Raw genomic sequence first — 13,926 nt, forward strand, 5'->3', positions numbered from 1 at the left:
CTGGCTAATTTTGTATTTTAGTAGAGACAGGGTTTCTTTTCCTGAAATGCAGAGGTGGAGATGTCAGGTTGGTGAAAGGAGGTAGTATTTTAAATGGCTTCTTTTCCTGGTGCCTGGTAGCCTTTGACCCCACGGCATATCATGGTGCAACACCTTGCTCTTGTCAACTGGAGTCGGGTTCCTGGGAAAGGCACTGGGCACCGTCAGGTTAGAGCCCCTGTGCAAGCTGAGGTGGGACATTGTCTCCTTGGGACCATCCATGCCAAGCCCCTCCTGGACAGGCTTCATAATCCTCAGGGGAGCATGTGCCCCAGTATAAAGACTACTCTTCTAGAATGTCAAATCAGAGCACTGGCAAGAGACATGCAGGGTCACATGGTGCTTTCTCCCTCCTTTCTGGCTGGAGACTTAGACTGTTCCAAACAGATGATGATTCACTGCGTCACCGAGCATGGGCAGCATATGAGACCGCAGACACCCTCAATCACATCATTCTTGTATTCACCTAGTGGTTGCTATGTACCTCCACGCCAGGCACTGTACTACCAGACACTGAGGATCCGGTGGGGAGCGAGAGGGACTTTGGGGACTGAGTCAATAGGACACAGGCTAGTGGAATAGGGAAGGATGATGGAGACAGAGGGTCAGATGATCCCCACGGTTCTGCCTGGGGCACCTGAAGGAAAGTCAGAAAGGAAGCCAGGTTGAAGAGGGATGGCAGTGAGTTTTGTGTCTGGTCTGCAGGACAGGGATGCCAGGTTCGGGGGAGGACAGGTAGGAGGTGTGCGTCACAGGTAGAGGCAATTGCTGTATGGGCCTGGGGTCTGATGGGAAGAGACGCTAAATCATAGTTCATGATTCTTTTTCAAAATTGTAATGCAAAGAGCCCTCATGCATTTTATAGCATGTACTGTGCAAGTTTTGAGGGTGTCAGGAAGGAGAAACATGCTCCTTTGTCTCCTGAAGCTCACAGGCTAGCGGACATGGCAAACACGTAAGAGAAGGGAGAAGAAGTCAGTCCACAGAGAGCAGCTTTGGGTTTGCCTCTGATGCTGGCCCTGGTCCAATTCAACCAAATCCAGTGGAAACAGAGAGCTGAGAAAGCGGGAGAGTTGAGCTCACTAATGCTTGGATTTTACAGATGAATCTGGAGGTGGTTTCTCCCAGTGCTGACATCCAGGCACTGCAGGTGCCACAGAGAAACATAGAAGGGCCTTGTGGAGACCATCGCGCCTGGCATCCTTCCCCCTTTTAGAACTGGAGCGAGACAACCATGCCTGCTATCACTACTTCTTTCTTTACAGTGTCGGTCCAACACTGTAATGGTCTGACAGTCCTGCAGGCTGGAAGTCCAGGATCATGGTGCCAGCAGGGTGGGTTTCTTCCAAGGCCTCTCTTCTGGGTGGTGGCCTCACGTGGCCTTTCCTCTGTGGGCACGTGCCCTTGGTGCCTCCCATCACTTTTTTCCAAGTTCACTCTGATCCCTTGAATCAGTTATCACTCCCCCGCTTGTTTTCCAGCTTCTGTGATGTTCCTGGCAGGCGTTCCTCTCACTCTCTGCTGTGAACTCTTCCCTTTTACATCTGCAATCCCTTTGCATTCCTTTTAGTGGCGTTTGGAGGAGAAGCAAGGGCTGAAGTTGTTCCCACTCATGTCTTTCGCCCCCAGGTGCCCCTGATGTTTCAGCTCCCAGTGGTGCCTGGAGGGAGATCCCTCTGTAGTTCATAATATCATTTCTATTTTTTACTTTTTTTTTTTTTTTGAGATGGAGTTTTGCTCTTGTCACCCAGGCTGGAGTGCAGCAGTAGGATCTCGGCTCAATGCAACCTCTGCCTTCCAGTTTCAAGTGATTCTCCTGCCTCAGCCTCCCAGGAAGCTGAGATTACAGGTGCCCGCCACCACGCCCAGCTAATTTTTGTATTTTTAGTAGAGACGGGGTTTCGTCATGTTGGCCAGGATGGTCTCGAACTCCTGACCTCAGGTGATCCACTCACCTTGGCCTCCCAAGGTGCTGGGATTAGAGGCGTGAGCCACCGCGCCTGGCCACACTTTTTTTCTTTTCTTTTTTAAAAATTTCCTCATAGTACTGCTTGGGCTACATGGCTTACGCTTTTGTACATAGTTTTCATTGTTCGGTTCCAAATGCTTTTAGATTTTCATTATAATTCTTCTCAGACCAGTGCATTAGTTTTAATTTTTTTAATTTAAAAACTAATTTATTTTTATAGAGATGGGGGGGGTCTCACTATGTTGCCCAGGCTGGTCTTGAACTCCTGGGCTCAAGCGATCCTCCGGCCTTGGCCTCCTGAAATTCTGGGATTATAGGTGTGAGGCACCATGTCTGGCCAGTAGTGTATCTTTAAATTTCCAAACATAGGGGAGCCCTTAGCTTTAGTTTGGCTGCCAATTTCTGCCTTTATTCTGTTGCATCAAGAACATGGCTGGTGTGATGTGAGTTCTTTTGCTATTTGCTGAATCTTGTTTTGCAGCCTAGAACATGGTGAGTGTTAGTAAATGTCCAAGGTGAACTTAAAACAATGTGTGGTCTGTAGTTTTGGGTGTCCACTAAATTAAGCTTGTTCAACTTTTCCATATTCTTTTTTTTTTTTTTTTTTTACAGAGTCTCGCTCTGTTGCCCAGGCTGGAGTGCAGGGGCACGATCTCAGCTCACTGAAACCTCAAGTTCAAGTGATTCTCCTGCCTTAGCCACCTGAGTAGCTGGGATTACAGGCACGAGCCACCACATCTGGCTCATTTTTATATTTTTTATTTTAGTTTCAGCATGTTGGCCAAGCTGGTCTCGAACTCCTGACCTCAAGTAATCTGCCTGCCTTCGCCTCCCAAAGTGTTGGGATTACAAGCATGAGATGCTATGCCTGGCCTAATTTTTCTACATTCTTACTAATTGAGTCTGCTTAGAGCAGCAGTTCCAGTGAGAGGTGGTATAATTTCCTGCGTGGAGAATGTGCTTATTTATTAATTTTTCCTTTTCTTGTTCTGTAGTCATTTGAGGCGCTATCATTATGCAGGCACACAAGATCAGAATGGCTAATGCTTTTTTTTTTTCCTGTCACCCAGGCTGAAGTGCAATGGCGTGGTCTTGGCTCACTGCAACCTTCTCCTCCCAGGTTCAAGCAGTTCTGCCTCAGTCTCCCAAGTAGCTGGGACTACAGGTATGAGCCACCACGCCTGGCTAATTTTGTACTGCAGTAGAGATGGGGTGTCACCATGTTGGTCGGGCTGGTCTCGATCTCCTCACCTCAGGTGATCTGCCCGCCTTGGCCTCCCAAAATGCTGGGATTACAGGCGTGAGCCACCACGCCTAGCCGCTAATACTTCTTTTAAAATAATTTACTTATTTATGTATTTATTATTTCCCCACCCCTCCCCCGCCAGTGAATGCTTTGGAATGAATACTCATCAGTATGCTGCAACCTCTTTTAATCCTAATAATGATTTTGCCCTGGAGCCTAGTTTGTACGATATGAGCTTCTCTCCACTAGCTTCCTTTTGCATGGTCTTTGCCAGATGTGTCTCCTTCTATCTGTAGCAATTAGAGCCATTCCAGCTATGTGTCAAAAATAAACAAAAGGGGTTTATGATCAAGCATGGGCGACTTACACAATCGTCAGAAGAAATGGAGGAACAACTTCCAGCCCTCCGAATCGGCCACCTCCTGGGATCAGGAATAATAAATCCTAATCTCAAAATGCAGGTAAACAGTCTACTTCCTGTCCCCTAAATGAGATGCCAAGCATGCCTCTCCCCTCAACCAGGCTGTCTCCATCCAAACTTCAACGACCACTGGCCTCCCTGCTGACCCATGTCCCACTGAGGAGCACCAAGCTCTGAACCAACTGCCTGTGCACCATCCCCTCAGGCTGCACCTGCTCCCCAGGTCTGCCCCTCCTTTGGAGCTGCCTCTGTCCACCAAGGGTGCTGTCACTCACCTAACCTTCCAAACCAGAACCCAGTGGCACCTTGCTGCCCCCTCCACTCCCTGAAGAAGCTGCCCCCATGCCTGTCGAGTTCTTCCAACTGCTTGAAACTTCTGGAACTTCAGGCCTCAGCATGTCTTGTCTGGGTGGCTGCAATGGCTATGCTTGCTTCTCTCTCTCCATCAATCAATCAACCAATCGATCATCTATCAATCAACTATCCACCTATCAGTCTATAATGAATAACCTATCAATCTATATCATTTACTTATATAATCAATCATTGATCTATCCCATGTATCTTCCTATCTACCTGTTATCATGTCTATCCATCTGTCTATCATTTATGCCTCTATCATGTCTATCTTTCCATCATTTATCTATCACCAGGCACACTAGCATGTGGCTGTAGTCTCAGCAACTCAGGAGGCTGAGGCAGGAGGACTGTTTGATGCTAGCACATCGAGTCCAGACTGGGCAACATAGTGAGATCTCATCTCTAAAAAAAATTTTAAATCATCTATCATCTCTCTCTATTCATCTATCTATCCATGTATCTATCATGTATTATCTTTTATCTATCACTTATCACCCATCAATCATCCATCATCTATCAATCATCTATATCAATGTCTATACATGTATATATCTATGTATCAATTTATCCATCAATCATCTACCATCTATCTGCTTTTGAGGTGATATTCACAAAATATACAATCAATCCCTTTAAAGTGCACAATTCAGTGGCATTTAGTATGCTCTATAGTTCCAGAACATTTTCTTCACAATAAAAAGAAATCTGAGGCTGGGTGGGGTGGCTCATGCCTATAATCCAGCACTGTGGGAGGCTGAGGCAGGACGATCGCTTGAGCTCAGCAGTTTGAGACCAGCCTGGGCAACATAGTGAGATCCTGCCTACAAAAGAAATCACAAAATTAGCAGGGTATGGTGGCACACGCCTGTAGTTCCAGCTACTCAGGAGGCTGGGGCAGGAGGATTGCTTGAGCCGGGGAGATCAAGGCTGCAGTGAGTTATGACTGCACCACTGCACTCCAGCCTGGGTGACAGGGTGAGATCCTGTCTCATTAAAAAATAAAAAATACATACTATATATATATATATATATTTAAAAAGGACCCCCGCCCCATTTTCCTTCCCCTGCCCCAGCCCTTGACACCCACTTGTCTGCTTTCTGTCCTGATGAGCCTATTCTGGACGTTTGTGTCTGGCTTCTTTCATCCAGCACGAACTCTTTGAGGTCTATCCGTCATGTTATGGCGGAATGGCACTGCGCCTTATGGGCAGGCTGTTTGTCCATTTGTCTGTTGACGAGCACTCAGGCTGCCCCACCTTTGGGAGGCTACGGCCATCCATGCATAAAGGTATGGCTGTACAGCTGTTCTCAGTTCTAGTGCCTCTGAGGTCAGGTGGGCTGCTGCACCCCATTCCCACCGGCCACCCTCACATGCAGCCTGCAGAACTCGACACTGCTTCTCTGTTGCTGACAGCGCCTCGGTGGCCTCTGGGCTAAGTCCTGCCTCTGTAGTGTGGCCTCCAAGGCCCGCCAGCCGCAGCCCTCCCTTCCCCTGCATGCAGCACGAACACCCTGTGCTGTGCTCCTGGTTCCCCCCAGGTCCCTGCACAAATGGCCCCCTCTCCCTAGAAGAGCCAGCAGCACCCTGTGTGGCAGCTTAGACATCCCTTCTCTTGCCTTCGTGCTCCTCCCACAGGGACCAGCATGATCCCCTCCCCTAGTCCTATTTGGGCTCAGCCAGTATTTCTGTGCAATGTTGTTGCAGGTTCTGCCCCCCCACCGTCACGGGAACCCTAAGAGCATTGGTGTGAGGCTTGGCAGAGGATATGTTGGACGGTGTCTTCTGGTGACTTTCCACCGCAGAAGGGCTTGGGGGTCAGGCCCACTCCTTTCCCAAACTCACTCACTCCCCCACAGGCAACCCACTGCCTCTCCTCCATCTCTCCCCGAGACCCGCAGCAGACACCACCAGACTCCGAGGCAGGGAGGAAGGACTGCATTTGCCAATGGAGGCTTTTACTGGGGGGACTGGGGGTGGTGCCCGGCCCGAGGGCTGAGGGCCTGGGAAAGGCACACGGTGGCGGTGGGGTCCCTTGGGCAGGTGCTGGCTCTATAGACAGCTCCTCCTGGTGACCCCTCTTTGGCACTGAGCTGGGAACATGGTGTCCGCACTCCCGGCTGGCAAGCAGAGGCCCGTGTGCCCCGGTGGCGGCTGGCAGTGTAGGCTGGCGGGGTGACGGCCGCAGGGGCTGGGTTTGGCACTGGTGGGAGCCAGGGCCCCATGGGACTCAGAGGCTGGGCCACCCCCGCTGCTGGCAGGGTAGTCACATTGGCCATGGAGATGGCTACGAATAGGGAATCCAATAAATTAGGCTGTAGAAAGAAGAGGTGAGGGGCCGAGGGGGCTGGGGCTACATTCTCGCTCGGCAGGCAGTGCTGTGCGTCCCTCTCCCGTGGGCTCTTCAGGGCTCTTGTGGGGGAGAGGATGCAGGTGAGGGGCTCTGTGTGACCATGGGTCCCACTGGGTGGCTTTTATGGCATCCCATGGGACAGGAGCCTTGGCTGGCCACCCTCAGGGGCTGGATCATGGGGTCTTTGAGAGACTGACGAGGAGGGAATCATGGGGACTCGAGTCTCCGGAGGGAGGCCACCTGCAGCACCAGGGGCTGTGGCCTGAGTGGCTCCTGGGGCTCGGCTGCGCTGCTGTGGCTAGCACTGGGCCCCCTGTGCCCCAGCTTCCTCCGCGGAGCAAAGTAGAGGACTCACTGCCCTGGACAGGGCCCAGTCACTGTGGAACAGCCCCCCCAGGGAGTGGAAGGGACAGGGCGGGGGTTATGCAGGGCGTCACCCTCCATATCTACTTTCCCAAGGGTGGGAAGGGTCTTCTAGGAGGGGCCAGGCATGCAGGGGCAGGGTGCATGCGCAGGTGGGTGCTGCTGTCTCCTTCATGTGATCTGAGCTTGGGGGTGGGGCAGGGGCCGGGGAGGGCTGAGTCAGGTGGAGGCACCCTGGAGGCCGCCAGGGTCTTGTGGGCTAGGTGCCGGCACCTGTGCTGGGGCCATGGCCTCGCCCAGGATCTGGCAGAGCTCTTGGAGGCGCCGCTGCATCTTGGGAATGCCTGCCAGCTGCTGCTCCAGCCGCTGCTTCTCCTCCGTCAGGCTCAGGCGAGCAGCCGAGTCCAGCTTCTCGAACTTCCAGCCGCCCTCCCCGTCGAACTGTAGCAAGTGTGTGTGGTACTTCCTGGCCAGGAGAGGGACAGGGTCAGGGGCACGGCACGAGGGCTGCTGATGAGAGCCGCCTGCTGCTGCTGGGCTCACCAGGCCACGTCCTCCCCTCAGGCTGCCACTCCCACCGACCCCAGGCAGGGAGAGAGGGCACCTACCACAGGGAGGGCCGGTGGGTGATGGAGAGCAGGGCGATGCCCGCGTCCTTGGCTGCCTGGAAGATCTTGCCTTCCACATCGATGCTCACGGCACTGGTGCATTCATCCAGGAGGGCGTACTTGGGCCTGGGGGTCCGGGCCGAGAGGAGAGTCTGTGCACCCTCCAGGGCCCAGTACCTCAGCCCAGCTCAGGCTCCACTGAGCCCAGGCCTCCCCATGGCTGCTACTTCCCCTTCCAGGGGACCCCAGGGAGCCCAGAGTGCTCACCTGTGGTAGAACATGCGGGCCATGCCGATTCTTTGCTTCTCGCCACCCGACAGGACGTCCTTCCAGTCACACACAGCCTCCCAACCTGGGCGGGGACAAGGGTCTTGGCTCAGTTCCACCAGCACCCAGCCCTGGGGGCCGGCCGGGGAGCTGGGGGAGCTGTGGGAATGAGCTGGCTGTGATGACAGGGCCACTGTGCCTCTGTGTCCTTGTCCATCTGCCAGGCATTAATCATGGAGGAGTGGGGACTGGAATCATGCTTTCTCCTAGAAGAGATATGGTGGAGTCCCAGCCCCAGCACTTCAGTGTGACCTTATTTGGAGACAGGGCCTTCATGGAGGTGATCACACTAAGATGAGGTCATCAGAGTAGACCCTAATTCAATATGACTGTGTCCTCATAAAAAGGGGGTATGCGGGCAGAGGACGTGCATAGAGGGAACACGAGGTGAAGATATACAGGGAGAAGTGGGCCATCTGCAAGCCAAGGACAGAGGCCTGGAACACATCCTTCTGTCACGACACCCAGAAGCAGCCCACCCTGCTGGCAGCTGGAGCTCAGGCTGCTGGATCCAGGAGACAACCCACCCCTGCGGTTTATGGCAGCCCCAGGGCACTCACACAGTTCCCTGGCACAGAGCCCCGGAGCTGCCACAGTGCTCTCCCCAGACCAGGGGCTTGTCACCACCCACAGGGGTTGGGCCTCCTGTCACTGCCCTGTGCCAGCACTTTGGCAAGGCTCGAGTGGGCTGCTTGAACGAGCAGGTGAGTTGGCTGCTCCATTGGGCCGGGGCACTGCGGCAGAAGTGGCCCCTCCTGTATTCTCAGGCATGCTGCCTTCCCCTGCGGCCCAGGACTGGAAGTGGCGACAGGGTGTATGGCCACCCAGAATAGAGATTACGCTTCCCAGGTGGCCTTGTGGTGAGGTGTGAGCATGAGACTAAGTTGTGGCCAATGAGATGTAACTGTAAGTATTCAATATGGCGGCTTCTGGAACCTTCCTTAAAAGACAGAAGGCAAATACCTTTTGCCCCTTCCCTTCTACTTCCTCCATCCTACAGCCTGGGACATGATGTGAGGGCTGCAGCAGCCCCCCCTGTATCATGAGGTGACTTTGGAAATGGAGGCCACACAGCAGAGTGACCTGGTAGAAAAGCCTAGAGCCCTGGGACCTTCAGAGAGCAGGGCCAGCCCCGGCAACTGTGGCCTGGCTCTCTTGGGACCTAACAGCTCTGTACAATAAACTCACAAACGATCTTAGCCACTAGTGCAGGGAGGCCGGTTCTGTTCCTCACAGCTCAACTCCATCCTAACGGCTCATGCTGGCCGGCCACAGGCCCTAGGCATTCAGGCTGCCACAGAGGCGGGAGGGGCCACGTGCTCCCAGGCTGAGGGCAGCAGGAGCAAGAGGCAGGGCCGCGCCAGGGGCTGCTCCACTGCCATCGCCACCTGTGTCCCCACTTCCTCCACAGGCAGGTGACAACACCCCAGCCATTTCCTGCAGGAGCCACTTCTTCTCATGTTGCCACCAAGGCAGGGCTTGGTGCCTGTGCCCTTGAACCGTGAAGGGGAGCCCCAGCAAGGCGAGGCCCTTGCCCAGGGCAATCTCACACACAGCACTGGGGGCTGGAAGCTGAACCCAGAGACTCAGAATTCAAAGAGAGAACCGAACACTCCTACCATGTCCCTGCAGCTGCACCCCCCTCTCCTCCTCTGCTCTCCCAGCACGACGGACACTGTGAACAAGCAGCATTCCTTGATAAGCCCAGGACAAGACAACAGCTTAGTCTGGCCTCCTTTTCCGTGAACTCATCTCAGAATCCACCCGACTCTGCTGGCCCCAGCCCCCTCCAAGCGTCTGCACAAACCTCCTGACAGTAGCCATCACTGCATACATGTGCCTGCCCCTCCCAGGCTGCCCCTGCCCACCGCCCCATGGTCCTTCCAAGAGCATCTGATCCTGCTCAGGGAAAGCCTAGGCTCCCGCCTGGTCCGGAGGGGCCTCTGTGAGCTAGCCTCTCGCGCCACCAAGCCTGCGGGCTGCACTCCGCCCTGCTGTCCCTGGCTCCCCGACAGGGTAACCGCTCAGCATTCTGCAGGGCTCAGCTCAGACCTCTTTTCTCTGGGAGAGGGTATCCTCGGTCCCCCAGTGAGGTGCACATCCCTGTTAGGTGCCCCCTTCCCTAGAGCACCCATGCCACCTGGGGCCATCTGTGTGGTGCTGGTCCTCCCTGGTAGGCAGGCCTTAGAGGCAGCACCCTCTGCCCCGCCCCTGTGGCACCTGGCACTTTAGACTCCTGGATGTTGAGATAATCTTCACTCCCTGGAGGCCAAGGGAGAGGCCACAGTGGGACAAAAGGCGGCTGCCAGCCCCAGGCCTCCTACCTCCCTCCCGCTGCAGGATGTGGTGCAGATGCACGATGTCCAGGATGGCTTCCAGGTCCTGCTCTGAGTAGCCCTTCCTTCGCATGTCCTCCACTGAGTCCGGGTAGATCACCTGGTCACGCAGGGAGCCCACAGACATATAGGGCCTGTGGGAAAGCTGGGTGTCCATAGAGGGAAGGGCTGGCCCTGCCTCTCCCAAGATACTCTGCGCCTCCCAGGCAGTGTCCACGTGCCACACTCACACGCACCCACACGCTCACGTCGCCACCCGTGCACACACCCCACACAGATCCAAAACAGGGCAGTGGATTGGGCGGGTTTGGAGGGAGCAGGAACCATAGCCTGTCTCTGGCTCTGGGGACAGTGCCTTGGTGTCCTCTCCTGAGGTACTGACTCTTCACCACTTCCTGGGCCTCTGCAGGAAGCCATGTGTGAGTGCACAGGCAGGAAGAGGTGCAGGAGAGATGCATGGGCTTCCTCACCTCTGCGGGATGTAGAACATGCGCTGGGGTGGGGGCTTGTAGAGCACACCGCCGTACGTGGGCCAGAGCCCACCCAGGATCCGGAACAGGGAGCTCTTGCCGCAGCCGTTGGGGCCCGTGATGAGCAGATGCATGCCTTCCTCCACCTGCAGGGGCAACAGCCACTGACACCAGAGAGCGCAGGCTCCTTCCCGTACCCTATGGCCTCCTGCCCAGCCTTGAGAGGCTCCCAATGCCCGAGGCCAGCAGGCGGGCCATTCTTGATCTGTTGATAAAGGACAGCAGGGCCTGGGGGATGGGGTCCAGCATCCACGGCCCTAGCTAAATTTAGCTCTCACTAAATGCCTGGCCCAGGACACAGTAATGGACAAGACCTGGCCCTGTCCTCAGGCCCTGACATGCCCAGAGAATGTGGGTCCAGCACAAGAGGAAGGGCCTATTCTGCCACAGCTGAACGAGTAGGTGTGTTTCAACACAGCCAGTGCCATCCTCAGTCCCATCCAACTTCTACTTCACCAGGAATCCAAGTGCAGGGTCAACTCTCAGCCCCCTTTAAGGAACTGCCCTGAAAAGCACTTTGTTTTCAAGAGACAAGATCTCAGTGTCGCCCAGGCTGGAGTGCAGTGGTGTGACCACAGCTTACTGCCGTCTCCAACTCCTGGGCTCAAGTCATCCTCCCACCTCAGCCTCCTGAGTAGCTGGGCCTACAGATGCACGCCACCATGCCTGGCTAAGTTTTTTTTTTTGAGACGGAGTCTCACTCTGTCGCCAGGGCTGGAGTGCAGTGGCCGGATCTCAGCTCACTGCAAGCTCCGCCTCCCGGGTTCCCGCCATTCTCCTGCCTCAGCCTCCTGAGTAGCTGGGACTACAGGCGCCCGCCACCTCGCCCGGCTAGATTTTGTATTTTTTGATAGAGACGGGGTTTCACCGTGTTAGCCAGGATGGTCTCGATCTCCTGACCTCATGATCCGCCCGTCTCGGCCTCCCAAAGTGCTGGGATTACAGGCTCGAGCCACTGCGCCCGGCCACCTGGCTAAGTTTTAAATGCTTTTTTAGAGACGGGGTCTTGCTATGTTGCACAGGCTGGTCTCAAACTCTTGGACTCAAGCAATTCTCTCACCTTGGCCTCCTGAGTCACTGGGGACAAAAGGCAGTTTCTTTCTTTTCTTTTTGAGACAGGGCCTTGTGGTGGGATCATGGCTCACTGCAGGCTCAACCTACTGGGCTCAAGAGATCCTCTCACTTTAGCTTTTCAAGTAGCTAGAACTACAGGCACGGCCACCACACTTGGCGTATTTTTGTATTTTAAAAATTTTTGTAGAGACAGTGTTTCCCATGTTGCCCAGGCTGGTCTTGAACTCCTGGGCTGAAGCAATCTGCCTACCTCGGCCTCCCAAAGTGCTGGGATGACAGGCATGAGCCACCACACCCGGCCCAAAAGGTACTTTCTTTATGGCTCTAGACTGACAGTACAGACCCACTGCCTTCCCAGGTGCCAGAGTGACCCAGAGATGCCACAGTGGCCCCTGGGCTCTGCATCATGGATCCCAGGCTCCTCAATTCACTGATTCCATGGTCCTCACTGGAGCTAGGAAACGCCTACTTCAGGAAAATGCCAGCCAGGCTGGGGGCGGGCTGTGTGCAGGGAGGAGGCCGGGGGCCTGGAGTCAGTGAAGTCCACGGTAACAACAACGCTACATAGGGCTCCTGGGAAGACTTGAGGGCGTGGTCTTTAGCTTACCTCAGGCAGTGTCATGGACGGAACTGTGTCCTCTGAAATTCCTACGTGGGAACCCTAATCCCCACTACCTTGGAGTGTGAGCTGATTTGGAAACAGGATCGTTGTGGATGTGATGAGTTAGGTTTGGATGAGGTCATTCTGCAGAAGGGTGGGCCCAAATGCAATGTGACCCATGTCATGACAGAAAGGGCAGACGGAGACACGGACACACCCAGAGGGAGAGTGCTGTGTGGAGACAGAGGCTGAGGCCAACCTGCCGTGGCAGAAGTCAAGGAAGCCCGCAGATGGTCAGCAGAGCAGAAGCTGGGACAGAGGCCCCGAGCGGAGGCGCCTTCTGGGTACTCGGCAGGAGCCCGCCCCGCCTGCACCTTCCTCTCGGACTGCCGTTCCCCAGCCGGGAGAGAGGCCATCTCTGCTGGGAAAGCCACTCAAAGTTTGTAACGCTTTGTGACCACAGCCACAGGATGCTAATGCAGCCACCTGACTGTCCCCTCCTGAGGGGCTGGGCCTGGGCCTTGCCCCATCTTGCACACCTGGCTCCCTGAGCAGCTGTGGCTCAGCGTGCAGGGGCCCTGTGAGCTTGCCTGCTGCCCCTGCCTGCTTGCGCTGCCCGGGGCCAGCCTGGAAACCACCCTCCTCAGACTCACTGGTGATCAGCTCCCCGGATATCCTAGGAGTGGCCACTGCTGGCGGTGAGGGGTAACCACCTGTGCTGGCCCCTCCTCCCTGGCACGCCCCTCCTCCCTGGCACGCCCCTCCTCCCTGGCACGCCCCTCCTCCCTGGCACGCCCCTCCTCCCTGGCATGCCCCTCCTATGTGAGCTGCCCCTCAGGCCCACGGCCTCTATCGTCAGCTGCCTGCCCACTTGCTCGCAGCGACTCCTGGGCAAGGCTTCATCCCACCCCCACCACCCCAAGGGACTTTGACCACTCTTCTTGTGATCCCCACTGTCCCTTGAACAGCTGTCTACCTGGAGACCTTTGCAACACTTTAGTGCCCCTCCACAGTGAGGACTCCCTGAGTGCAGGGCTCCTGATTTACCTCAGGTTTCTGGTGCGCAGCTCAGAGTTCAGGGCACATTGGTCAAATGAATGAATGAATGAGTGATTCCTTGCCACTTCTCTACCTGTCCTTCCACCCCAGTCTCCCCTCACTCCATTGCTCCCCAGCCCCATCTAAACCCCTGGCTGGGGACACAGGTAATCTGTGGCCTTCCCAGGGAGGTCGAGTGGCAAGGTTTGAAGCAGAGCCCCCGCCCGGGCCTTGGCTTTCTTAGGAGTATGGGGAACTGGCATCAGATGATAGGGCCAGGAACGCCGGGGTGAACCTTGGCCAATCCTGGTATCACTGGTCTCTCTTATCAGCCTCTGTTGCCCCAGGATGAACAGTCAGAGACACGTTGGTCTCTCACCTTGACCTTGGCCCACCTGCCACGTAGATCTAGGGACAATGGCTGTTGCCAGCACAGACAGGCGGGAACCAAGGGCTGAGGCTTGCATATGTGCATGGCTGGCGCCCTCCCCGCTGGACCTACCCTGATGTTGAGGCTGGCCACCACCACCTCTCCTGAGGGCGTGATGATGGGGATGTTCTCGCAGATGATCCCCTGCTCCACATCCACCACCTGGCCTGCAGAGAGAGCACGGCGGGGGGTGGGGAGGGGAAGGAGTGGTGGCAACCCCTCTGCATTCTGGG

The 13,926-nt window shown here is 55.4% G+C and overlaps 1 protein-coding gene across 2 annotated transcripts in view; it reads right to left on the reverse strand.

Annotated features, from left to right (window-relative positions):
• Positions 1-5,955: 5,955 nt before the first annotated feature.
• Positions 5,956-13,926, reverse strand: part of ABCD1 (ATP binding cassette subfamily D member 1) — a 20,239-nt gene continuing 12,268 nt past the window's right edge. The window contains exons 5-11 of one of the 2 annotated variants that reach the window (XM_017880783.1): positions 13,766-13,860; positions 10,491-10,636; positions 10,009-10,154; positions 7,625-7,709; positions 7,358-7,483; positions 7,023-7,215; positions 5,964-6,320 (exon numbers count right to left, since the gene is read on the reverse strand). In XM_017880783.1, the coding sequence (XP_017736272.1) occupies positions 6,300-6,320; positions 7,023-7,215; positions 7,358-7,483; positions 7,625-7,709; positions 10,009-10,154; positions 10,491-10,636; positions 13,766-13,860 (812 nt within the window). In that variant the 3' untranslated portion in view covers positions 5,964-6,299. Of the gene's footprint in view, positions 7,216-7,357; positions 7,484-7,624; positions 7,710-10,008; positions 10,155-10,490; positions 10,637-13,765; positions 13,861-13,926 lie in introns of both variants that reach the window. The other variant, XM_017880782.1, reaches the window with a different exon arrangement.

This window comes from Rhinopithecus bieti, unplaced genomic scaffold (assembly GCF_001698545.2).
Source record: "Rhinopithecus bieti isolate Rb0 unplaced genomic scaffold, ASM169854v2 scaffold_12667, whole genome shotgun sequence".
Classification (NCBI taxonomy): domain Eukaryota; kingdom Metazoa; phylum Chordata; class Mammalia; order Primates; family Cercopithecidae; genus Rhinopithecus; species Rhinopithecus bieti.